The 26401-nt window shown below is 52.4% G+C and overlaps 2 protein-coding genes across 4 annotated transcripts; both read left to right on the top strand.

Annotated features, from left to right (window-relative positions):
* Positions 1–248: 248 nt before the first annotated feature.
* On the top strand, positions 249–4902 carry DMRTC2 (DMRT like family C2). Its single transcript, XM_090260761.1, has 8 exons — positions 249–472; positions 555–709; positions 998–1074; positions 1347–1527; positions 1672–1798; positions 3407–3467; positions 3623–3797; positions 4744–4902. Exons 1-8 carry the CDS (start codon positions 249–251, stop codon positions 4854–4856), a joined length of 1113 nt encoding a protein of 370 aa, XP_090116887.1. The 3' UTR covers positions 4857–4902.
* Positions 4903–8797: 3895 nt separating this feature from the next.
* Positions 8798–25321, top strand: RPS19 (ribosomal protein S19). Of its 3 annotated transcripts, XM_090261440.1 has the most exons (7): positions 8798–8883; positions 9219–9289; positions 9562–9662; positions 23460–23765; positions 24000–24118; positions 24672–24740; positions 24866–25321. In XM_090261440.1, the coding sequence occupies exons 2-7, from the start codon at positions 9219–9221 to the stop codon at positions 24977–24979; spliced, it is 780 nt and encodes a 259-aa protein (XP_090117566.1). In that variant the 5' UTR covers positions 8798–8883; the 3' UTR covers positions 24980–25321. The 3 variants fall into 3 exon arrangements, with proteins under 3 accessions (XP_090117566.1, XP_090117564.1, XP_090117563.1); XM_090261438.1 differs by lacking the exons at positions 23460–23765; positions 24000–24118; positions 24672–24740; positions 24866–25321 and adding exons at positions 14700–14883; positions 15355–15409; positions 16262–16327 and having other exon boundaries at positions 8799–8883; XM_090261437.1 differs by lacking the exons at positions 8798–8883; positions 9219–9289; positions 9562–9662 and adding an exon at positions 21783–22030.
* The last annotated feature ends 1080 nt before the right edge of the window (positions 25322–26401 follow it).

Below are 26401 nucleotides of genomic sequence, written 5' to 3'. Positions count from 1 at the left end.
TTGTGCGTGGGAAGGTACAGGCGAGCAGAAGAGAATGTGCCTAGACTGAAAGAATATATAAGAAAGGAAAGAGGAGAGGGGTTCTCGGGAAGGAGGTTCACTGGGAAGGAAGAGCCTGAGGAAGGCAGTGGGGTGAAGGAGGAGCAAGGGTGGAATCCGAGCCCGGAGTGTGGCCTCCGGGGGGCAGGAGGGCTGGTCAGGAGCGGGCTGCGTGGCCATCCTGACCCTCCACTCCTGCCCCCAGATCCATGGACCCGAACGAAAGGCTTGCTGCCCACCGCCGCCCCTCAGACTCTGCCGCAGGGGCTGAGCCCAGAGTCTCCCAGGGCACAGAGCTCGTCCCTACGAAAGCGGTCAGCCGCTCTCCCACCTGCGCCCGCTGCCGCAACCATGGCGTCACTGCCCACCTCAAGGGCCACAAGCGCCTCTGCCTCTTTCAGGCTTGCGAGTGTCACAAATGTGTCCTCGTCTTGTGAGCGTGTGATCCAGGGAAGGGAGGATGATGGGTTCCATCTCAAGGGTGGCTGACTTGTGACTCGCCACTCCCCTTTTAGGGAGCGCCGAAGGGTCATGGCCGCCCAGGTGGCCTTTCGTAGGCAGCAGGAGGCACAGCTAAAGAGGCACCTGGCTCACGGACTGATGAGAGGTGCGGCTTCTTCCACAGCTCACAGCCACGTCAAGAAGGGAGCCAGGCAACCAGGGGTCCCCCGTGAGTGTCTCTGGCTAGGGATGAGGCAGGGATTTGGATGGAAAACGCGTGAGTGGGGAAAGAACCCAACATGTGCCACTGAATTCATGTGAGACCTTGGGCAAGGTGTTTTCATTCTCTGGGCCTCAGCCTCCCTCCCACCTTTAAAATGTGATCACATGTGCGGAGGATGCATTGAGATCTGTGGGTAGAAAAGGGCGCATGGGAAGATGAGAACTCAGTTTTCAGATGGAGTGGGATGCGGCCCAGCAGAAAGGGCTCACCAAAGCTCTCCCTGGTCCCTCACAGCTGGAAAGGAGAACTTGGCGCCCCAGCCTCAGACCCTACGTGGGACAGTGCCGCTGGCACGGACACCCCCTGGGAAGGTAAGGAGAGCCTGGGCCCTGAGGGAGTCACTTCTCCCCTAGGCCTGCCGAGACCCCATCCTCTCTGCCCTTGACATGTGGGTTCTAGGTGTGACCCTGACTTGCTGTGTCATCTGGGGCAGATCTCTTCTCTTCCACGGCAAAATGAGGGGGGTGGGATTTCACAACCCTCCAAATTCTGAAGTTTTGGGATCCTACCCACATCCTAGAATACTCATTCCTTCCCCAGCCTCGTACCTGAATCCAGCCTGTGTCCTCTGCCCTTGCAGGAGAATTCTCAGGGGCCTCTGCTGCTCAGCCGTCCCCAGGAAGCCTTGCCACTGCCCTGCACTCCAGTGCCTCCAGGTGCTTGGACTCCTGGACACTGGCCGCCTCCAGGCCTTTCCATGCCACCCCCAGTGGTGTGCTGCTTGCTGTGCCAAAAACCTGCTGTCCCTCTGCATCCCTTTCCTGGTAAGATAAATTCAACAGGCATTTGAATGCCAGTGCACCAATGTATCAGAAAAGGAAGAGGAAGAGGATACAGGGTAGGAAGAGAAAGGACAGAAGCCATGACCTCTGACACCTGTACACTCTGCATTCTCTTCTCCTCCTTAGGCTTTGACCCTGGCACCTCCCTCTGGCTGCCCACTCACGGGCCCCTCCCAGTCTGCCCGGGATCTTACCCAGTACTGACAGCTCTCCTTTCTGGAGAATCCCAGGCACCCTCTGCCCTGCCCCGCACGTGAGTAGGAAGAGAAGAGGTGTGTTTACCGTGTGCCCAACCCTGTGCTGGGTACCACACAAGATGATAAGGAAGAAGAAAAGGTCTCAGACTTACGGGTGAGGCAGAGCTCTCCTAGTTCTGTCATTGCCTGGCTGTGAACCTTTAAACAAATATTTTTACCTCTTTGAGCCTATTGTTCTATCAGTAAATCAGAGATACTGTTACTACTTCTCAGGTTGTCATGAGATTTAGCAATAATAATATCTAATACACCTAGCACAGGTCCTGGCCTTGAACAAATAGTAGCTATTAGATCTCTTAAACAGATAAGATGAGGTCAAACTGCCTGCTGAAACGGTGGTGGGCGGGTTGGGGGAGCGTGGTGATGAGAGCCTCAGAGGCCTAGGAGTGAAGCCAGAGGCCATTAGAGAAAGCTTCCTGAAGGCGGGCCAAGCTGCTCCTCAACTTCCTTGGGGATTAGGGAACTAGGGGGAGGGAAATGAGACCCTGGTATGCCAAGAACAGTCATCCCATTTCCTCTAGATGTTTTTCAGTTTTTTTAAAAATTGATACCAATGATTCCCGTGATCCTCACAGTTGCACTGGGAAAAAGAAGCTGGCAGGCATTGTCATTTTACAGAAAATAAGGCAGGCTAACAGAGGGGAAGGGACTTGTCTAAGGCCACAAAGTCTAATGACCCATTAGTCACTCAGATGCCCAGGTTAGAAGACAGTGATGAGCCACTTAATGACAGGGATGTGTTCTGGGCAATTTTGTCACGGTGTGATACCTCATAGAGAGCATTGACACAAACCTAGATGTATGGCCTACTACACACCTAGGCTGTATGGTATAGGCAATTGCTACTAGGCTGCAAACCTGTATATCATGTCACTGTGCTAAATACTGTAGGCAATAGTAACACAGTGGTAGTTATGTGTGTATCTAAACATAGAAAATGTACAGTAAAAAATATGGTACAAAAGCTAAAAAAGATGTTACACCTATATAGGGCACTTACCATGAATGGAGCTTGCAGACTGGAAGTTGCTCTGGGTGAGTCCGTGAGTGAGTGCTGAGTGACTGTGAAGGCCCAAGACATTACTGTGCAAGACTGTAGACATCATAAACACTGCACACTTAGGTTGCACACACTTATTAAACAAAATGAGATTAATCAAAGCCCAAGAGAAAATGATGCAATCAGGAGTTGCTGGCCTAACACGGCATACTGTTTTACAGCAAGCTACACTCTAAAAAGTATAGTATAGTAAGTACATAAAAAATTAACATAGTGGTTCATTGTCATTATCAAGTATTATGTCCTGCACCTAATTGTATACTTTTATGTGACTGGCAGCACAGTAGCCTTGTTTACACCAGCATCACCACAAACACACAAGTAATACATTACACTATAACGTTACAATGGTTACAACATCATGAGCAGTAGGTATTTTTCTGCTCCATTATAATTTTATGGGGCCAAAGTTGTATATGTGGTTAATATTCACCTAAACATTGTTATGTGGTACATGGCGCTACAGAAAAATCCTGCCTCTTTCCATGTGGACATGTCTGTCCATGTGTTTAATGTTCCTGACATCTTCTCTCCTTGTTTCTAGATGCTCAACTTTGATACTTCAGTCCTGTGGCACCCCAGACCCTCTTCTGCTACCACTACAGGTCCTGGGAAAGAAGTGGGATCCAGGACCCTGGGAGGAAGTTGACCTAGGGAAAGGAACAGTAGGGGATAGTTAAGTAACTGGGGGCTGAGGGAGCACTTGGAGGGTGAGTAGAAGTGGGGGTTCCCAGTCTGCTTCTCTCCCTTTCCTTTGCAGGCCTCCAGAGGCTCTCACCCAGCCTGGACCTCTACTCCCTCAGAGCAGCAGCTGCAGCAGGAAGCAGCTGAGGCTCTTGTGGGACTGAAAGATTCATCCCAGGCTCCTCGCCTGACACCTTCTGTCCCCCCCAACTCCGCTTGGATCTCACTGTTACACCCCTGTGGCCCACCAGGTAAACTGTTTCCTGAAAGGAGAGAATAGGGTAGGGATGGTTGGGAAATGGAGGTACTGGAGTACACAGGGACTAAGCAGGAGATCAGCTCAGCAGTTTGAATGTCCTCAGGACCAGGCCCCAAGTTTCTCAGCTTAGCTTCTGGGATTGCAGTTGAGAATATTCAGTGGATCAGTTCTATCAGTTTTGTTCTCAAAAGCAAATGTCCAGTGCCCTAATGGCAAGGAAGCTGAGGGCCTGGGAGAAGCAGGGACTGCTTAAAGGCATAAAGCAAGACTGGGGCAGAGCTTGGTCTCCTGGCTCCTGGCCAAGGCTCTCTCTGGACACAACTGCCTGCTGAAATCTGTAGAGGAGCTGAAGTGGTAACCAGGGTTTGGCCTGGAAGGAAATCTGATAACTGTCTTTGAGAAGCTTCCGTTCTACTTGGGGAAACTGGATGTCTTCACAAAGCTCAGTGACAACTCTGGAGAGAACTACAGGAATCTTGAGGGATGAGAAACATTTATGGGGACAGAAAGGGAAGGCTGAGAATTCTCCTGTCCAAAAATGGGGGGTTGGGCATGGTGAGCAGGTGAGGAAACTGTCCTGAAGGAACTAATAGAACAGGAGGAGATGAAGCTGGAAAGGCTTTTCTGCTCATGTAGGTCTGGCATGACAGTCTTAGGAGTGTAGACCAGCAACTGTGCATGAAGGGAAGCCAGAAATGGTCCTGAGCTAGGCAGGGGCATAGTCAGAGAACCTGAGCTTTAAGAAATGCAGGTATGGTTGATCTAATGGAGGAATCAGAGGAGGCAAGACTGGAGTGAGGAAAATCAGTGAGGAGGAAGAGCTTGCTGTAATCCAGGTGAACAAGGATGAGGCCTGGATTGGATGGGGTATAAAGAGGGTGTTGTTGGGAGGAGAAATGGATGTGACCTGGTCCTGCCTCCTTTCTTCCTGCCTATAGCTCCTACTGGAGGAAGAGGATTCCAGCCTGTTGGCCCCTCTCTTCGACCCAGCCCAGCCCCCTCCGTGGCTCTGCATTTTGAGCATCTGGGTTCCATCTCCCTCCTAAGCTAGAAGCCCAGAGGTGAGGGTCTCACTGGGGCAGGGCGCAACAACCTGCAGGCACTGCACATGTGGTATTTTACTTATGGATTTATGCATGTAATGCAATGTACTACAAGCTGAAGGCTTTTTTTGTTGTTGTTGTTAACTTTTGGTTCCTTTTGTAGCATGGGGATTTCCTTGGCCAACGGTGGATATTCTCTTACCCACTTGGGTCTTGGGACCTTTTTAATATCCCAACAAAGAAAGAGTTGTGCAGTTTAAACTTCTAAGTAGGTTTATGCATGCATTCACGTTTCAGGATATCTATCTGACATCTAATTCTGTACAGACCTGTGCACTTTTGTCTGTCTCCGTGCATGCAAAAACAGGAGACTATTTTCATTTTGTGTCTAGGTTTGTGTAAGGAAGAAATAAAGCTTTGTTGTGTTAAGCCACTGAGATTTGGGAATTGTTAGTTACCACAGCCTAACCTAGTCTATCCTGACTGACAGAAAGGACTTGTTGATTTCACTTCTCAAAGTGAAAATTGGTTATTCAGTAACTACCACAGAAATATACAAACATGGATTTCTTATGGTCAGACAAGAAAGTGTGGTAGAGGGGGACAATGGGAGATTCACTAATTCAATAATCAAGTGCCTGCTCTGTGTCAGGCATAGACAGTTTTCAGTTGTCCACAGGGCTACAAATTGAAGTACCTACAGGGCCAAGCAGATCATGTAAGTGAGTAAAGAAGGTCAGGAGAGCCCTAGAAAACTGAGAAAACATGCCCTACCCAACAGGACGGTCTCCTTTTGACCCTAGCAGATTATTGCCAGGCAGGAATGTGGTGGGCTTGGTATTGCCACATCTGATTTTTCAAGAGAATCTGGAAAACTAGATTTTTATGTAAAACATCTTAATTTTCAAATGTTGGCTCAGTTTTCTTCCTTAAATCTTATGTGAGCCAAACAACACAATTCTTCAGGCCAGCTTTGGCCAACAGAATGCCAATTTAATGCTATTCTAACATTTTTCAAATGAGGAAACTGAGGCCAAGGAGGACAGGAAGAATCATATTAGTCATTAAGGGTTTTCCTGAACTAGGGAGGTTCATATGTCTAGGTTCTGAAGCACCTAGAAAAGGTTAGAGACAATTATTATTATTTACTGATTACCCACTGTATGTGATTCACATATATCCTCACAGCAACTCTGTAAACTATGCATGATTACTCCCATTTCACAAATAAAGGAACAAGCTTAGAGAGGTAAAGTGACTTGCCCTAGTATTTTAGGGAAGATGTCTAGGCAGATATTGGGGGAAGTTTCCTTCTCCTTGCCAGGCCTGAAATCAACTAGTAGGTAATTTTTTTTAAAACTGAAAGATTCAGGACTCCGGGAGACAGATATGAGTCCCCATGTTTTTCAAAAAGTCTTTATTTTTCTACTCAGTATATCATTAAGTAATGTTAAGATACTACCCACATTTGTTTCTTGGTCCTCTGCTGCCAAGTCCTTCTCCTTGAACCATTCCAAATATATGAAGACCCGTTTAGCTATTTCAAAGATAGTAGACCTAGGGACCCTTATTCCCATGCCCGCCCTTAGAACGAGCAAACAGAAAGCTCAGGGATGTGCCTGATCACTGATCCTTTTTCCTAATGTTACTTACACCCCTCCTTTTATTCATGATTGATGGTGATGGCATCCAGTTATAAACTGTTCTTTCTGGTTTTGGGCCTTGGGAAGGTGTACTACTCCTAAGAGATTGTACAGAGTACAAATCTACAACACTTCTCAGTGCCAGATAATCAAAGTGGGAAAGTCAGCTTCACACCTTCCTTCCCTCCTCTTGTTGCAATTAGATATACTCAATTACCCCTTAATAGACCTGCCTAAGCCTTGCTGTGCCATTCTGTCCCAGTGACCAAACCCACATAATCACAGAGGGGGAAGAACTGCAACTTGCAATGTGACTAAGACTCTGCTGCTACTCAGGGCTGACCAAAGGTCCCCAGTACACCAAGTCCCCACAGCTGGGAAGAATAAAGGAGAAAGTATTAATTTGGGATTAAAGGATGACATTAGAAAGGAGCAAAAAGAGAAAGTGATGGAAACTGGGGAGAGTATCTAGGGGCAGGCCCTCCTCTACAGCCCACCTCCCCTTATTGCTAGACCTGGTAGGGCTTTTCACACCACCGGCTAGTCCTATGTGTCTATCAAATCGTTAGGGCCCTGGCTGGTGTGATTGAATGGATTCAGTGCTGGCCTGTGAACCAAAGGGTCGCTGGTTCGATTCCCAGTCAGGGTGCATGCCTGGGTTGCAGGCCAGGTCCCCAGTTGGGAGTGTACAAGAGCCAACCACACATTGATGCTTCTCTCCTTCTCTTTCTCATTCCCTCCCCATCTCTCTAAAAATAAATAAATAAAATCTTTAAAAAGAAAAAATAATAACGCCTTATATTTTCTAAAAAATCATCAGGGCTTCCCCATTGGTGCCTGAGACAGGACCAACCCTAACCCTAACCCCTCAAAATTGTATGTTGAGACCTAATTCCCAATGTAATGGTATTTGGAGATGGTGCCTTTGGGAGGTGATTAGGTCATGAGGGTGGAGTCTTCATACTGCCCTCCTAAAAGAGGCTCAGAGAGCGTCCTTTCCCCACTTCCGCCATGATCTCACCCGCAAAAAAAATGGTTGTCTATGAACCAGGAAGCAGGTCCTCACTAGATACCAGATCAGCTTCACACCTTGATTTTGGACTTTCGGGCCTCTAGGACTGTGAAAAATAAGTTTCTGTTGTTTACAAGCCACCCAAGCTGTGGTACTTTGTTACAGTTGCCTGACCGGACCAAGACTGTTGGTTTTAATTGTAACAGATACTGGTATAACATATTGGCTTAATAATTAAGGCATTTTGCATACACAGTGATTCACTGTGGAAACAATTATTGTTCGCTCTGATGGTTTAAGTTCTCAGTCTTTTAAACATAAGAAAATAGCTACACACATTTAAATGTTTCCACTTTTGCAGCAAGCTAAGTTTCATCAAACCATTGGTGAGTTCTTCTTGTTCTTGAACCGTATACGGATTAAACTCGAGTGTGCGTGTAATAATACTACGTAATGTTTATTTGTGCCTGACACAGACACACACACACACACACACACACACAAATTGTTGACCGAATTCATGTGATGCACCATGTACAGAAGCGGTCGCTTAAAAGAGGCAAATTATTGGGATCTAGGTGTTTCCATTTAAATATTTTTCCCTTTTTTTTTATGGAGAGACTGAAGACTTCTCAAGGGAAACGGACAGCCTAAAGCTGCACAGGTCAGTAAAGTAGATAAATATAAACAGGCAAAGCTAAGGCTGAACGAACAAATTCAGGCACTAGGAGGCAGAGCAGACCTATTTCTCTTAAGATCCCGCCTCCGCCTGCCCTTATCTCCTCCCTACCTCCAGCCTGGGCTGTGGTGAAGCAATTTCCGCCCTGAGAAGGGTGGGCCTTCCGTCTGCAGCTCTCGCGAGTACTAGTAGTCCAAACAGGAAAAAGAGGTGGACACATTTCTAACACTTCCTCTAGGTCCCCCATCAGTTCCGCCCTCACTCCCCCCCCCGCCCACTTCCGGTCGGTAAAGCCATTTCCGCACTGGGGACACCGGAAGTGGCTTTTTTTTTCCCTATCCACCAAACTTCTCCATAACTTTCACCATTGCAGTGGACACCGCAAACGAAACAAGATCCCGCAGCTCAAGACAAGAACGCTCTCCTCTCTCTATTATGCTCCGGGTGAAGCAGGGACAAGGAAGAAACAGGCGTCTAGGTCCAACCGCCTAGCTTTTTCCCTTTGCCTTCCCACCCCCTTACTACACACCCTCCCACTTCGGCGGAAGTGAAGCCCCATTCGCCCTGAGATAGGCGGAGCCGACTTTTCTAACTCTATTCTCGCGAGCTCTCGGAATTCTCGCGAGACCCGACGCCCGACTTGTGCGCCCGGGAAACCCCGTTGCTCCCTTTCCCCTGGCTGGCAGCGCGGAGGTTGCACGGTAAGGTGGGCGCTCTGGGTCGGGCTGGGCGCAGGTGGCCGGGACCCGACACCCCAACCCGAAGCGCATGCCTGGAAGCTCCGTGTTGTCCGCGCGGCCCCGCCCCGCCCCCTGAAGCCGCAGCCACGTGTGGGCGGCAGGCCTGGACATGCCGGCTCGGCGCGGTCCGGAAACCGAGACTGGGCCTGGTGGGCAACCGGGAGCGCGGGGAGCCCCAGAGTCAGGGGCTGGGGTCATACCGCGTCTCCACAAACGCGGGCGGAAGTCAGGGGAGCGCGCTGGGCCCCTGTCGTCTCCAGCAGTTCCCGTGTTCATGTGCTTGGTCCTTCTGGCAGATGCCCGGAGTTACTGTAAAAGACGTGAACCAACAGGAGTTCGTCAGAGCTCTGGCAGCTTTCCTCAAAAAGTGAGTGTGGGGCAGGGGTTCCGAGTCGGTGGAGGCTGTGGTCTGGGCCTGAGCCCTGGGTCCGCAGAGCCCACTTCTGGGGCGGGGGGGGAGACTCGCTGGAGGTCTCAGTGTGGCGGCCACGCTCTCCGCAGGAGGCCCGGGGCGGGTGTGAGTTCAGCCTCCGCTGTGGGAGCCCCGGCTCCTGTTAGCCTGCGGCCCTGTTGAGGGAGGGGATGAGGACCTTCGTGGAGACTCCTGAACCGAGCCTTTTTTTGCCGTCTGGGCCCCAGGTCCGGGAAGCTGAAAGTTCCTGAATGGGTGGACACTGTCAAGCTGGCCAAGCATAAAGAGCTTGCTCCCTACGATGAGAACTGGTTCTACACGCGAGCTGGTGAGGCGCTTTGGCTGGGTAATAGGGGGCTGGGGGACCGTGACCGTGGCACAGACCATACTTATGTCCCCTCTCCGAGCCCTTATGCCCCCCCCCCCCCCGGGACCCAGTTCCAAGAGAGCGGAAACCTTTGGCTGTCACTGCATGTGTTGTGTGGCATTCAGGGACTTCGTACTCTGAATCTGTTTCTTCATTACTTTGTAAGAAGTTTGTGTGAGGACATTTGGCTTCCTCTGATCCTGAAGGGAATCCTAGGAACAAATGAGCGTCTATATTTTGCTTAGAAGTGGTTGGTTTTACTGGACAAGCATTATTCATTTTCTGTGCCTGGGGTCCAGACTCCCTAAGTAAACATCCTTCTCTGATCTGTGGCCTCCATCTGCCTGTACCTCGCTTTCGCGTTTCTAAAGTGGGGCTAATGATGTATCGATGCAGATCACTGTTGGATCAAATGAGCTTAATACAGTTAAACTGCTTTGAAGTGTGCTTGCTTGTTGTAGAGTAATCATTGAAGTCGGCTGTCTTTATTTTTGTTGCTCAGATTCTCACACTAGCTGTCTCCCAGTCTCTAGCAAGTTATTCTTAAGTGGTTGGAATCTAGCAAGTCCCAGATGCTCAGAAGGAAACCTGTGACTATTTGCCAACACCTTTTCATTAGTTTCCCAGTAATAACTTGGAAGGCTTACAATGTATCCCCTAACTTTACAGTGTTAGTTCTCACTGCGAATCTTCCCTGTGAAGTGGTGCTCCCTCCTGGCCAAAGCTTGTCTCCAGGCGGGAAATTAATGGAAAGCAGTCTTAAAATTGACGGAAACTTGAGGATGACCAAGAAGAGTTGCCTTGAGTACCAGTTGCCCAGCACTTCAGAGGATGTATTTTGCAGAGAGGTGGAGCATCAGATGTGCATGGGGTCTGTTTTCTATCAGGCCCTAGACTGGGCACAGGTGTCAGTATGACCGAGCCACAGCCTATGATCCCTGAGAACAAAAAGGTCAACTTTGTGAGATGGGAAATGTAGGTGGTGTATCTACCCACCCACCGCTATGCTGTTAGAAAGAAAATGGACTTGATGAAGGGAAGCTGACTTGATTTGCTTGGGCATGCAATGGTGATGCGGGCTGGGGGCCAATAAAACCTCCGTCCCGTGGCCCATCTTGGGAAGCAAGGCTCCCTGGTCCTGAATACTCTTTGGCAATGCCCCAGGCGTTGGTAGGTCAGGGCAGCTTTCGATCTGAGGTTGGGAGAAAGAATCTGAAAGTTTTTCTCTTTTGGTCAGGTGAATATATATGCATACTTTAACCTGTAACTATCAAAAACTTCCCAGACAGGACTGGTGCTTTCTTTATAGTTGATGTCACGTTAAGTAACATGTTCAGGGTCTGCCAGCTAGTGATTGTCAAGAGTTCTCCTTACTGTGTCATCACTGCAGCAGAGGAGAGCTCCAGCTCTTGCCCGGCTGCATTTCCTACTTTATTTTTTTAGTGGGGAGAGATTAACAGGAAATTGGATTGAGACCCTGTGTAATGCTCATTTTCTGTTGCCCGTTTCCTGCCCACCATGCCCTTTCCCCAACATCTCATACTGGGGTGCATCCTCTGCCTGTCCTCCTCGTCTCCCTTCCTAGGGGTTTCCAAAGCTGCCCCTTTGACCTCACTTTCCCAGCTTCCATGTTGGCATTGAGTGATGGTTCTATGCCAAGAGGTACAGTCACATGCAACTCTTTACACCCAGAGCAGAGCCAGAGAGACTATATGGCCAATAAAGCCTAAGATGTTTACTGTCTGATCCTTTATGAGAAAAGTTTGCCAACCCCTATTTTAGAGTATAGAGTACTCCCACCTAGTTTGGTGGTCAGTTTACACTCCGGACAGGTGGGAGCCGCAGGTGATTCTCATTTACCAAAGAGAAGACAGGCACAGGCAGGTGAAGTGACCCTGGGAGGGCACAGCAGGATCTGTGCTGTGTCTGCTTTTTCCCTTTTCCTGGATCGTGGGGGCCTGGCCTCTTTGTGCCCTCCATTTTAGGGTAGTGGCAGCGATGAGGGGTGTGAATTCTGAGGATATGTAGGAGCCAGTGTGGAGTGGGTAGGACTCTTATGAGGGGGAGTCTAGAAGAAGGGCAGAGCTGCAGTAGTCGGGAGTCCCCAGGCAGTGGTGGAGGGGGAGGAAGAAGAGGTGGCCGGAAGAACTGGTGTCAGGAGAGTGGGCACCTGCTGTAAGGGGAAGACCAGTGGTGAGGAAAGACCGTTGGAAGGGGGTGGTGCACTGTGGCCCCAGACCAGCCTCTTCATCTCGATTCTCAAAATGGCCTACTTGAGAGTGAGGTGAGAATCCAGTGTGTGTCTTACTGGCATCTGGCAGTGCGCAGCTGCTTAGTTGGAACATCTGAGTGCATTTTATTATAGGACGTAGGTGGGGCTGCCCCCTCTGCACGGAGCTGGGTGCTTCACTCGTGTTGTATTAGTGGAAAGAAAAAGGCCTGGAAGACATTGCAGGAGCAAGTCAAGGGGTGAATCATTGTCAGGGAAGTGATTTTTCTTCTTAGAAATTTGGCAGGGAAGGGTCAAGGGCAAAATGCATCTGGGAGACTTCCTTCCCCCTCTTTGACTCAGTAGGTCGGGATTGGGCCACAAACCTGAACTTAAAGCCAGCAGTTGAGATGCTAAGCCGTGAAGATACCTGGCAAAGTATTGCTTGGTCTGCCATGTGCTCAGTGCAGCATGTCCCACCAAGTGGCCAGTGGGACATGCAGCTGCTCTACCTTGACTGGACTTAGAGTGGGTGGGGACCCTACACGGTCCCTCCTTCCCAGTTGAGGTGCAGGTTGCCACCCCAAGGCACAGAAGGCCATTGGAGAGACGAAAGAAGAGGCCGTTAGTGCCCCTAGCTTACCGCGGTGCCCAACACCAGCGGGGCAGCCTGGGTGTGTGTGGTCGCAGCTCCACGTCAAAGGCGGGGCTAGGGCCTGGGGCTCGGGCTGAAGAGAGGAGAGTGAAAAAGAGGTCAGTCTTCTGTGGACCTTGGTATTTCAACTGGTAAAGCTTCCAATTTGTGACATTAATAATTTTCCTCTCCCTCCTAATAGGTCAGGCAGATAATTATCACAAACTGGAGTGACAGGGACTTATAACATCTGCTAACTAGCACGTCAGATAACCTAAGAAAATTTAAACCCAGGGAGCTTATTCTCTGCCAGGTTTAAATAAGCGCGAACCCGAGGGGTGTGGGCAGGCTGACGCCGCTGAGGAGGAGCAGTGCTGAAATTCAGACCCTGCTGTAGCCCAGGGCTGGGCCGCCCTTTCCATGTTGAGCCCAGGGCAGGCCTGCTCAGAGTGCTGGTGCCAGCTTGGCGAGACCGAGTTCCGGCATCTCGTTTCTGCTCGGCAGCGTCTTCTGGGCGCCTTAGGAGTGTTCGTGTTACCCCCTTCCTGAGGCTGTCCTCTGCCGGTCTTGAGTGGGAAAGCAGATCTCCACCCAGAGCCAGGACGTGGCCAGGGACCGGGGTAGGTGTTGGGGCACATTTACACTGGCCTTAAATAAAGCAGTGGTCCCCAGCCTTTTTGCACCAGGGGCCATTTTTGTGGAAGACCATTTTCCCACAGACCGAGGTGAGAGATGTTTTTAAAATGATTCAAGCGCATTGCGTTCAAGCTCACCTGCTGTGCAGCCCAGTTCCTAACAGGCCCAGACCAGTACCCGTCTGCAGCCTGGAGCTTGGGGACCCCGGTCTTATCCTGGCAGGAAGATTGTGGGCGGTGGCTTACACCAAGTGAGTTTCTTCATCCTGCCAGGGGGTGGGCAGCCTGATGCCTGGACAAGGGGTAGAGTGAGGGGAAGGTTGCAGTAGGAAGGACCAGGGAGAGTGGTTTCTAAGTGAGCAGAGGCAGTGAGGCCACAGAGAGGCTGCACTGTTGGCCCCCAAAGCCCATGACTGTCATGATCATCAGAGGGCGGGGACAAATGGTGTGCGAGGCGTGCTCCCGTAGCAGCAGCTGGAGGGAAGGTGGGACCCACTTGCAGGGCAGTCTCAACCCATCCCCGCTCACAGCACTGGGGTCATGGGCATGGCTTGGCCCCTGGCTCCTAGCAGTAAGTAGTTGTAATGCTAGCCTCGGGGGTGGCCTGGAGTCCCAGCCCTTGTCTCCCATCCAGGCAGGGTCCTGTGATGACTGAAGTCTGGGTACTTTGTGTGCCTTGGCCCCAACTCCTTTTAACCTCAGTGGCCCCCTGAGGTAGATCTCAGAACAGTCTTGGGGAGCTTTCTCTCCAGAGCTGTGTGATGTGAGACCAGTGAGTGCCCTCTGCAGCGTGTTTGCTTTTCTGTAAAGACAACAGCGTTTGACACAGTTACTTCTCATTCTTGGATGAGGGTGGGTGACTTGATGGCCGCACCATCAGGCCAGCTCCTGAGGTCAGCAGTACATCATGGGAGAAAATGGGAAGCGGGTGCACAGCCTGGCAGACGAGGGTCCCACATAAACACAAGTGAGAGTGTTTCCAAGGAGGCTGGCAGGGCGGACCCAAGCCAGTCTTGGGACAGTAACCCCGGAGTCCACGGAGGGGGTGATGCACGTCCACTGCATGGGATCTCAGCCCTGTCCCACTGTTCCACCCCCACCCCAGTCTCTCCAGGGCTGCGGGCTCAGAGGCTGCACTCAGGTGGCAGTGGGGCCTTCTCCATTTTCCTGCCCCTCTGGCATGTGGACGTGGACACTTGTGGGTTAAAAATTTGCTAGGCTCTCTCCACAGACCCTCAGATCCAGCCTCTGTAGTGTGGCTGCGGCACTTCCTCCACTGCCTGGGTGTCCCTGTATCCTGGATGGGGCCCAGGGTGTAGGTGGCTTGGCCATGGTGGGAGTGGGGATCAGATGTTGGGTCGTAGTGTGTGTGCTCGGCTTCCTTGGCTGTGGAGTAGAGAGAATTAGCTGCCATACACACAACTGTGTGTGTGGTATGGCCCTTCCCTCAGCCTGCCTCGGCTATAGAGAGCATTCTCTGCCTGAGAAGGGTCCTCAAACCTGCCTCGCACCCCACCCAGCTTCCACAGCGCGGCACCTGTATCTCCGGGGCGGCGCTGGGGTTGGCTCCATGACCAAGATCTATGGAGGACGACAGAGAAACGGTGTCATGCCCAGCCACTTCAGCAGAGGCTCCAAGAGCGTGGCCCGCCGGGTCCTCCAAGCCCTGGAGGGGCTGAAAATGGTGGAGAAGGACCAGGATGGGTAAGCAGGGGAGGGAAAGGGGGTGACGGAGGAGCCTTGGGGCCACGTCAACCTTAGTGAAGTTAGTGAGGGCCACCTGGTTCCTCCCACACAGAGGTGCCAGGTCTGTCTTTGCACGGCCTGCACCTGCCCCGACCTCTAGCTGACTGCCCTAGGCTCCAGGAAGGTAATTTAGCGACTGTCCGATTTCATTAGCCTACTCGTTAACTTTGCCCGATTGATTTTTCGGGGCTTTTGATCTAATGCTTGCACAAACGACACCCTGTCAGCTCTTGGGGCACTCACTCTCCTACCCCAGGCTCCTTAGGATGCAGCCCGCTGGGGCCGTCAGTGGGACTTGGCTGGCAGCATGTGGTCCCATGGCCAGGTGCCTTTTGGGAGAAGCCCGGTTCACATCCAGCAAGGACCTGGCAGGGAGGGTGGTTGAGAGCCTGCATTCATCAGGGGCTGCATGACCCTTCTCTCTGCCAGGGGCCGCAAACTGACACCTCAGGGACAGAGAGATTTGGACAGAATCGCCGGACAGGTGAGGCCTGCCTGGGTGTGGGCTGGGGCCGACTCCCTCGGTCACTACCTGGGCATTTCCCCCAGCCTGGGCTTTGTCAGATAAGAATTTCTTCCCCTGGAGGGTACAGCCAGGGCTGATGAGGGTCAGAGGAGGGCTTCCCTGGAAGCAGACAGGAGAAAGCATTGCTGACTGACTTGCTGCCAGAACTGGAGTGAAGGGAACCCAAGGGTGCAGCTGGGCTGCTTTTCATTCAGGGCATCGGCCTTGCACAAATGTGGCTTCAGTGTTTCCTCCTTGCTCCTCTTGCTCACTGGGCATCAGGTGGGTGGCTTAGAACTCAGGTCTCCATCTTGATGACTTACTGGCTGGACACCCTTGGACAGCGTCATTTCCGCTGGAGCCAGTCTCCCTGTTGGGAGAGTGATCTACTCTTGCCTACCTCAGCGTGATGGTTAAGATTCAGCTGCAAACAGCGGGAGCCGCCCCCCAGCGCTTAGCATGAAACCATTGTTGGTTTCCTTTTGTCTGTATCATTGACTCAGGCCTCCTGGGATCCTTGAAGTGTTTAGTCACTCTAGTCAAGTGTCAGAAAGGAATGGAAGGTGTTGCCCTTTGAGAGTCGGGTGGCCTGGCACAGACGTCAGTGTGGACGACAGGGCATTCGGCAGTACTGGAATGCCACTCCAGCGCTCTTCCTTGAGTCCCAGTTGATTCTAATGTAAAACGGTGAAATGCTTGGGGTTGTGAGGATTGCACAAGATAAATACACGTGGGACCACAAATCAGGATGCCTGGTGTCTATTAGGAAGCGCCAGAACACGGACCCGATGCCTGATCTTAATTAACTTACTCTTCTACCTTTTCCCACAGGTGGCAGCTGCCAACAAGAAGCATTAGAACAAATGATGCTGGGTTAATAAATTGCCTCATTCGTAATACTTGTCTGAGTCTCTTGATTGGCTGCTCCTCTTCCATTTGGGGACATGAGGAAGGAGGAACCAAGGGTCCCTGGGTGGCTGTGGCAGCCAAAGCCTGAGGCCCAGCCTTCCCATTTCAAACAGTTTTGCCCCAAGTGGGCAGGGTGGCTGGGTTGGTGAGTGGGCAGGCTACAACCCAGAAGAAGCCCTTGCACCTCCCTCACACCCTGCGTGTGCAATTCTCAGAAAATGATAAACTGAAAGGAGGGGCTGTTTGAGCAGTGGCCCCAACTGAGGCCTGGGCTGCTGAAGTGGCTGGCACACTGGCCCCTGCTGGAACAAATCAGGAGGTGCCCTGGGGCTCTGATGTTTTTTTGGAAAGAGGTGGACAGGGGCAGAGCCCTGACTTCTCCGATTCAGGTTGAACTGTGTGCCTTGTATGCACCTCCTTGCCCTTGTCTACATGGGCAGGGCGGTCCTGCCTGAGCCTTCATTTTTGTGTTACCTGGCCTTGGGTTCTGCTGTGAAATAGAGCTAGTTGTACCTGCTCCAGAACTGTGATGGGATGGATAAGAGGCAGCACAGAGTGGGCTGGGACCTGACTGTCACACCCTTGGGAGGGGCAGGGAAGCTGAGTTCCTGGTCCCCTCACGTGGCACAGCTTCTACAGCCCTGCGTGGCGATTGGCTCTCAGTGCCAATGGGGCAGGTGCTCTGCCTGAGATTGGGGCCCTAATGTGGGCGGCAGAAGCAAAGGGTGCCCAGTGGACACATGCTGAGCCAGAGGGATGATCCTGCAAAGGGCCCCTTCCACCCACATGTGATCAGACCCACCTTCCCATTGGGGAGAACTATAAGCCTGAGCCAGCTTGGCCAAGGCCCCGAAGTGCCCCCAGTCCAAGTTCTTCCTCAGATTGGGCCCATTTCCTTCTAGTGCCAAGCCTGGCCTCTGAATTCCAAACTTGGGTTCAAATTCCAACTCTGCCCTTAACTGTGCAGCCCTGAGGAACTTAACTGCCCCTCTCGGCCTTCCAGTCCTGGTCTGTACTGCTGCTTACTCAGGCGTCCCAGAGCTGCTTCCTTTAGGGGGTCCCTGGCCCAGAGCAGCACACCTGCAGATAGTCCTGTGTGAGACCATGATGTTCAAAGTAGAATGTTAAACCAGAATCCCACACCCGGTGAGGAATGAAGCTGCCTTTCCTCCCAGCTCAGAAGTTGTCTGTGCAGGAAAATCTGTACTAAACAAACACTTAGAGCCTACCACATGCAAGGCGCCTTATGAATATATCATTTACACTCTGCAACCCTGTGAAGTAGGTGCTGAAAAGCACCTGCAGTTTGGAGATGGGGAAAGTAAGTCACAGGCTGGGGAATTTTTCTCGTGTGCCATAGCTGGGGAGTGGCAAGGCCAGCATCTGAACCCAGGCCACCTGGCTCCAGCCTTGGGCCACTACAGGGCACTGTCCTCGGAAGTGAGGGAAATGGGAACATGAGGCCCAGCGCCACTCCTAGTTCTGGCCTGTTTCCTCTTCTACTGAACGAGCTTGAAGACACTTCCAAGAGTTTTTTTGTTTTTATTTTAAGTATATTTTATCGATTATGCTGTTGCAATTGTCCCAGTTTATTTTCCCTTTGCTCCCCTCTTCCCAGTATTCCCCTTCCCTCCAGCAGTCCCACCCCCTCTTAGCTCATATCCATGGGACATGAATGTAAGTTATTTGGCTTCACCCTTTCCGATGTTATTTTTAAATGTTTTATTGATTATGTTGTTACAGTAGTTCCAATTTTTCCCCCTTTCCTCCCCTCTGCTCGGTACCCCCTTCCCTGCAGCTATCCCAGTCCCCTTAGTTCATGTCCATGGGTCATGCATATAAGTTCTTCAGCTTCACCCTTTCCTATATTATTAACTTCCCCCTGTCTATTTTGTACCAATCGATTATGCTTCTTAATCCCTGCACCATATCCTCATTTCTCCCCCTCCCCCATACCTATGATTCTGTTCCTATTCTGGTTTGCTTAGTTGGATTTTGTTTTTTTTTAGATGTTGATAGTTGTTTGTTGTCATTTTAGTGTTCATAGTTTTGATCTTTTTCTTAAGTAAGTCCCTTTGACATTTGATATAATAATGGCTTGGTGATGATGAACTCCTTTAGCTTTACCTTGTCTGGAAAGCACTTCATCTGCCCTTTCACTCCAAATGATAGCCTTGCTATATAGAGTAGTCCTGGTTGCAAGTTGCCTTTCATCACATTGAATACTGCTTGCCAGTCCCTTTGTGCCTGCAAAGTGTCTTCTGAGAAATCAGCTGGTAGTCCTATAGGCACCCCCTGTAGGCAACTCTCCTGCTGCCCCTAGGTCTCTCTATCTTTCACCTTTGGCATCTCAATCATGATGCATCCTGGTGTGGCCCCCTCTGGGTCCAGATCGCCCAGGACCGTCCATGCTTCCCAGACCTGTATGTCCATCTCCTTCACAAAATTTGGGAAATTTTCCTCGTTATTTTTCAATTCTTGGTTCCTCATTCTGCACTGATTGATAGTTTTTTCTTCTTTATGTTCCAAATCATTGAGTTGAAGCCAGGTTTCCTTCCCTACACCATTGGTTTTGTGTGTATTTCCCTTCGTTTCACTTAGCATAGCCTTCACTTCTCTTACGCGTTGGCCATACTCAAGCATATCTGTCAAGCCTGTGAGCATCTTTATCACCAGTGTTTTGAACTGTGTGTTAAGTTGTCTATCTCTTCATCTGTTAGGTTGGCTATCTCCTCATCGCTTCGTTCTCCCACTGGAACCTTGATCCGTTCCCCCTTTTGGGCCATACTTCTCTGTCTCCTTATTCTGACAGGGTCATGTGTTTGCCTCCGTATCCCAGGTAGAGCTGTCGCTCCTGTTATATTGTAAGGGGCGGAGCCTTAGGGATTTGTCAGTACAGGGCGACATATTTCACCACGTTGTGGCGCTGTATGTGGGGGAGGGGTCTAAGAGGGAACAATGCCACTTGCCCAGCATTCAGCCCTTTTCCAGGCACCTCTCCCACTTCCGCACTGGACTGGCACCCCTCTAGCTGCTGCCCTGGCCATCGTTCCTAGACTGGGTGGGTCTGCAGATGTTCTAGGACCATGGGGGCCCTTTAAAGAAGTAAACTCTGCTGAGAGACTGCAGTTTCTGCCTCTACGCCAACCCCCACTGGTCTGCACAGTCAGAAGCAATGAGGCTTGATTTTCCCTGGTGCTCGGACTGTGAGCTGCTAGGTCCGGTGAGGAGCTGGGAATGTTCCCCAGGTGTCCCTCCTGACTTTAAAACGTGTGACTGCGCTTTCTGCCGGCCTGCTGCTGCTGCCACCATACCATGTCCTCTCCGCCCTGGCTCCGCCCCTCCTACCTGTCTGGATGAGTATTTCTTCTTTATAACTTTGTTTGCTAGACTTCCATGCAGTTTGATTTTCTGGAAGTTCTGGTTGTTTCTAGCCTTGAGGTAGTTGTATTTTTCTTAGTTGTGGAGGGAGACACAGCGTATCTGTCTACACCTTCGTCTTGGCCCGAAGTCTCTCCTATATTATTCTTAACATTCCCCTGTCTATTTTGTTCCTACCAATTATGCTTCTTAATCGCTGCACCATTTCCCCATTTCTCCCTCTTCCCCCTCCCAGCTGATAACCGTCCAAATGATCCCCATACCTATGATTCTGTTCCTGTTCTGGTTCTTTGCTTAGTTGGATTTTGTTTTTATTTTTTAGATTCTGTTGTTGATAGTTGTGAGTTTGTTGTCATTTTAATTCCAAGAGTTCTCATGAGAACACAATGACAAATAATCTGGTTCCCACGCACAGCACCAGACCCCCAGGGCTGCTGGCTGGGTTAGTGGGAGGTCTGGGAGGTCTGACGACTCCCGGGCCGCGCCTCTCCACCGCTGGGGGGCAGTCGAGGGCCTAGAAACCTGCTCAGCCACTGACGGAGGACAGAGGATATGAATTTCTAGGGCCGCAACCTGATTCCAGGCTTCTTCCATAGGAGGGAACTATAAGGAAAAACTGAAGCACAGAGGTCTAATGACCTGCTTTATACATCGAAGGACCCAACAGAACACTTGGGTCCCTGGAGGAAACTGGAGAGGGCCGCCCCACCAGAGAAGAGGAGCTTGTCCTAGAAAATGGGCTAAGTACACTGATACTCTCATAGCCTCAAACTGAGGCTCAGACAACCGACCAGTCAGTTGGCAGAGTTGAGATTCAAACCCAGGAATGGTGACTCTTGAAGGTCATGCTCTTCTGTGAGGACAACACTTGCTTTTCTAAAAACAATGAGATATTTCAAGCAAGCAACACAGTGTATGTGATAGTGTAACAAAGACTCCGGAGCCCACCACACAACTTAAGATATAAAACAAGGCATAAAATTGAGACAGACCAAGCCCTCTGTGTGCCCTTCCCATCACAACCTCCTGGCTTCCCAGAGGTAACCCCGCTCAGGAACTGCTGTTGCTCCCCTGCACGGCCTGCACCTTTACAGCAGATGCACCTGTCCCTAACAGGTGCTGTTTTGCCTTCTGAAGACAAGTCAACTGTAACATGCTACCATGTCTTCTCACGTTCATGTTTTCTTCTCAGATGCAGCCACGTCGACACGTGAGGTTCTGCCTTTCCTCCGGCTGTGCCCTTCTCTGTCGGAGGACTGCACCACAGTGTACACATCCATTCTGCACATGGGCTTTTCACTTGTTTCCCAGTTTTGGCTACCAACAATCTCCCTACATTTTTTTTCTTCTATGTCTCTTTATATATGTGTGTGTGCGATGGTCTCCTAACTGCTCAGGAACATCTTGACAACCTTGTATCATTCCCCACCCCCACTCCTCAGACCTCATTTCCCTCCCATTTGACCTAAAGTAATGTTCAAAGGAACCTGGGCACACATAGTGACTTTGAATCCCTGCTCCACCAGGCACGTGACAGTGACAGCGTTCCCTCTCTGGGCCTCAGTTTCCTCCTCTGAAAATGAAGAGGGACTTGCCCCCTTGCGGGGAGGCTGAAAGGAAAGAATGCCCATCATGGCTGTTCACTCCTTGGGTACCAGGAATATCATCGCATGTCAACACTAGGGAGATATTCTTATCCTAGTCTCTTATGCCAAGGCTCTCAGAAAGGGAAGCCACTACTTAGTTATAGATTGGCCTGTCTTATTTATTCCTCGTGAGCATTAATAACCAGCATTTACTGAGCACCTACTATGTGGCAGGTGCTGTGTTCCATGCTGTGCATGCACAACGCCTTTTAAATCCTCATCTCCAACACCACGAAGTGAGGACACAGGCTCAGACAAGGTACAAGTTTTGCCCAAAGCCAGTGGGGCAAAGACTAAGAAAGCTCAGAGTCACTGCCATGCCACCCAATGAGGAGCCAGGCCTTGCTCTAGCCTCTCTCCCCCACCCAAGCAGGCTCCTCTCAGGGGAATTGTGGCCAGCACAGGTGCACGGAGCAGTTCCTCTCAGCTCACAGCAGGAGCTGCCCCAAAGGGCCCAGCAGCGGGGCCAGTGGGGCCCATCTCCTGCAGGGCTGGGCAGGAAGTGGGGTGGAGTTTGGGGCCCGCCAAGGTGGGATCTGGTACCCCAGAACTGCTGCAAACCCAGACAAACCAACACACTGGTAGAAGATGCCTGGGGGTCCCAAAGTCCTGCAAACCCCTCCTGGAACGATCTTCTTCCTCTTGATCTCTGCTGCTGGCCTGGGTAGGTGGCTAACAGGCGTATACTGGGAGGAGGGGGGATCGGGGAGGCTGGAGAGAGAGCACAGGCAGAGGGAAGGGCAGCAGGGGATGGGCAGAGAGTTTCCAGCAGGAAGGGAGCTGGGAAAGGCGTCTGTAGAAACTACCTCCATCCCAAGCTGGCCTAGGGCAGGCTGGAGGGGGCTCAGCAATATTGAAGGGGTATCCACTGCCCCGTGGAGGGAGGCAGCGACCAGAAGTGCCTTCCCCACCCTGTCCCACAGGTCAAAATGAGGAACTAGGTTTGCCTTTGACTGAGCTTCAGAGCTGGGGGCCAGAAGGGACCTGGGGGAGCACTCAGCTTCAGAGGGAAGAAAAACCTTTCCCTTTCTCTGCTTTGAAACCCAGTCACCCCGCTGTGTAGGGGGCCCCTTCTCAGTGCTGGGGGAGGGGTGCCTCATGACTCCACCCTCCCACCCTCCCTCAGCAATGCCAGCTGTGACCATCTGTTTGAGGAGTTCAGAGAGGCCGCTGGTCACACAAGGTTACGCTGGGAGCCGGGATTGGAGCCTGTGACCCTAAGTTGCTGCCTCTTTCCCCACTTCTTCCTCCTTGTTTCTTCCTCACCTCCCTCCCTCCCTCTCAGTGAGGGGCAGCACAGCCATGTAGACTGGCCTGGGGCACAGAAGCTGAGGTTTCCCGGAGCATTCAGTTTGGACCACCCACCCTGCTGAGATGCTCTCCTAATCTCCAGCCCAACTAAACTCACTCCTGACCTCCGGGTTAACACATGGAAGTTACAGAGAATGAGGGGCGAGCTCAGAGACACAGGACAAGGCAGACCCAGAGACTGGCAAAAGGAGGCCCCGGGGGCCTGGGGTTTGAACTCCCAGCCTCTCCTGCTGCCCTGAGCCTCTGCTGTCCCACTTGAAAAAGTGGCATAATGAGAGACCATTCTTCTAAAGGTTTTGTGAAAATTACAGGGTGCAGGGCTGGGCTGGGGCTGGCACAGGGCTGGGAAAGTAAACCAGGAAGGCCTTCTGGAGGAGGTGATGCCCCAACTAGCTGTGGAAGTTGCGGCCTGGGCAGAGGCACTCTGGCACCAGGGAACCAAGTATCCAAATGCAAGAGGTGATACTGGAGAGGGGAGCAGGGACCCCCCCCCCCCCAGGTGTGTGTTACCACCCCAGGTGTCTTACTCTCCTCCCCCAGAATGTCCTCACCTCCCAAGGTGTGTTCTTCCCCTCCTCCCAAGGGTGTCTCTCTCCTCCCACGTAGGCACCGCCTCACTCCCTGTCCCAACACTGTGTCCTCCGTAACCCACCTCCCGCTCCTCCCCCAGGTGTGCCCTCAGACTCCCCCCAAACGCACACCTAGGAGAGCTGCAGCTGCAGGGGCCAGGGCTGCAGTCAGTGTCCCCACCCCCAGTTTCTGACTCATCCACCTCTCTGCAGGCCCAGGGGCCCAGACCCTGTGGGTAGACTGGGGCCCGCCCTCTGTGACAGTGAGTGTGGGAGATGAGGCCCGCATCCTGTGCATGCACAGCAGCAGCCACCTCATCAGGAACCCCAACATCACCTGGTGGCGGGTCCTCTATAGCAACTACACGTGGCCCCCCCAGTTCCACAACCATGGCTACGGCCCCAAGGGTGAGCTGATCATCTCATCGGTGAACAAGAGCCACATGGGCCTCTATAGGTGCAAAGTCCAGGAAAAGAACATGGTCCTGCAATCCTGTGGCACCTTCCTCCGCGTGCGCGGTGAGTGCGGGCCTGGCTCCAGGGGTCCCACGGCTCCACATCAGAGAAGTCTGGGTCTCCTTGTGTGTGAAGTGGGGACAGGGCCAGTGCCTGCGTCGCCAGCATCCTCACTCCCCTCTGGCGTCCACTGACCCACTTCTCAGCGGCAGAGTGGGGACTTAAGTGGGGCCTTGCTCGGGGCGGGGCTGGGGGCGGGGCCAGCACAGGGCTCTGAGCAGCACACCCTCCTCACAGAGCCGACCCCCAGACCCTTCCTGGACATGGGGGAGGGCACTAAGAACAACATCATCACAGCCGAGGGGATCATCCTGCTGTTCTGCGCTGTGGTGCCCGGGACACTGCTGCTGTTCAGGGTGAGCCACCTGGGACCAGGCCCGGGAGTCTGAGGGTCCTCACCTAAAACTTGGGAGAATGACAGCACCCACCCCACAAGGGACATAGGGGGTAAACAAATTAATACAATGAGAGGATTTTACATGGTGCTGGGAGGGGTGTCCTTGCTCAGTCTTTCCTCAAGGCTGTGCTCATTGCCATCCTCTGGGGATGTTCTCACTCTACACCCACCACTCCTGCTGACACCCCTGGGGTTCTTTACTCTTCGGGACTCAACTCTCTCTGTTGCCCTCCAGATGTAGCTAAGGCCAGGGAAGGTGGGGGCGAGGGTCCTCCCAGACTCTCTGATCCGCAGTCTCTTTAGGCCACAGGGCAACCATAGCTATTTACTATTGATGTTGTTATTAGTGAAGAACAATTAAGCAGTGGAAACAGCCAAAAGGACACTGGCTTAGCCAATATGTGGCTTTGAGCCACGTCCCTTACTCGCTCTGATAAAGCACCTCCTGGCACCTAGAAGGGCCTGAATACGTATCTCCCCACACCCCCACTGAGGCTCCCAATTTCCCACAGAAACGATGGCAGAACATGAAGTTTGGGGTGGACACCCGGGATGACTATGAAGATGAAAATCTTTATGAGGTGAGTAGAGGGCTGGAACAGGTTAGGAGCAGGTGCTTTGGGGGGCTCATGGGGGTCCTCATGGGGTAGGCTGGGGGCAGGGACCCAGGCATCAGGACACTGAGGCCCACCACGTTTGCACCCAGGGCCTGAACCTTGACGATTGTTCCATGTATGAGGACATCTCCCGGGGCCTCCAGGGCACCTACCAGGACGTGGGCAGCCTCCACATCGGAGATGTCCAGCTGGAGAAGCCGTGACTGTGACCTGCCAGCCTGCTGTGGTCCCAGTCCAGTGTCTCCCCACTTCCCTGGAACCAGCTCTTTTCACAACCGTTTCTGGGAGTGCCCTGCATCAACTTCCCCCTTGGGAGTATCTGCTCTTCCTCCCTCTAGACTAGATTGTCCTCAGCCACGCCACACCCCCTATCTCAGTTCTCCCCCCCCTAATGCCTTTTCCAGGCTCCCACCCACTCACCCACCCAGCTGGTAATGAGCCCTTAATTGCTGCCTCTAGGGGACTGATTGTAGCAGCATCAGTGTCACCTCCCTTCTCCAGCTCTGGCAGGGCCACTTAGTGATAATAAATGCTTTCCAACTGCAGATCTTGGCCGGAGTCATGGATCTCATGGGAACCACCCATCCTCCTCCCCTGGGACCCAGAAGTCCAGCCCCTCCTCCCTCAAACCCAGGATTCTGGGTCCCCTGCTGCTGCCCATCCCACTACCTGGGACCAGGTAGCCAGACTCTGCTGCCTCCTGAGAGAAGCAGGAATTGTCATGGGGGCTCCACCCCAGGCGGTGTCTTCCCTGCGAAGGAGGTGCACAGGAGTCAATGGAAGTGACCATATTTATTGGTGCATATTTAGGTCCGAGAATCATAGGGGACTGTCTGGTAGGGCTGGTACCAAATTCTTCGATGGCTACATCTGTTCTCCGGGAGTGGACTTGCGTCAGGGGATCTGGAGCCTGTGGCCCTAACTCGGGGAAGGTGCGCAGACCAAGGGGCAATGACAGGCCCAGAGATGCCGAGTTTCTGAGACAGAGAGGAGAAGGTAGAAAGACAGTGACGGAGGCAGAGCTAGTGACGGGACAGGCAAGAAAGGACAGGGAATCAGCCAGAGACACGGCGGAGAGAGAAAGGAAAGACGGGTCCATAGAGAAACGCAGCCAGAGAGGAAAGCAACAGGTGGGGATGTGCCTGAGATGGCCATGCAGAGACCGGAGATGGAGGAGAGCTCCGAGGGTGGAAGGGACCGGGGCAGGGGGGGGGGGGCGGCGGTTTGCGGGGACCGGCGGGGAGGCCGCAACGGAGAAATGGGGAGAGAGAAAGAGACACGCGGACGGGGAAGGAGAGCCACGGACAGAAACGCACAGAGGAAGAGAGGAAGACCGAGTGACACACGGAGACAGAACGGGGACGGCTGCCTTTCTGCGGCGATGCGGTCATTCCCAGCCGCGCGGGGAGCTGCGGAAGGGCCGGCAGAGGCGTGAAGCGCGCGCCTGGCGACCCAGGGTCGATGCCGCGGGGAGAGGTGGGGGGGCGGGGCCGGGCCGGGCCGGGCAGGGCGGTGGCGCCCGGGGAGGCCCCGCGGGCAGCAAGAAGGGGAAGGAAGCGGAGGTGCCGGGGGAGTGCAGGGCGCGGGCAGGAAGCGGGGAGGGGTGGCGGGGCGGGGGCCTCCGG

This window comes from Furipterus horrens, unplaced genomic scaffold, assembly GCF_987537825.1.
Source record: "Furipterus horrens unplaced genomic scaffold, mFurHor1.1.pri manual_scaffold_13, whole genome shotgun sequence".
NCBI classification, from domain to species: domain Eukaryota; kingdom Metazoa; phylum Chordata; class Mammalia; order Chiroptera; family Furipteridae; genus Furipterus; species Furipterus horrens.
This window is presented reverse-complemented; position numbering and strand designations above follow the sequence as displayed.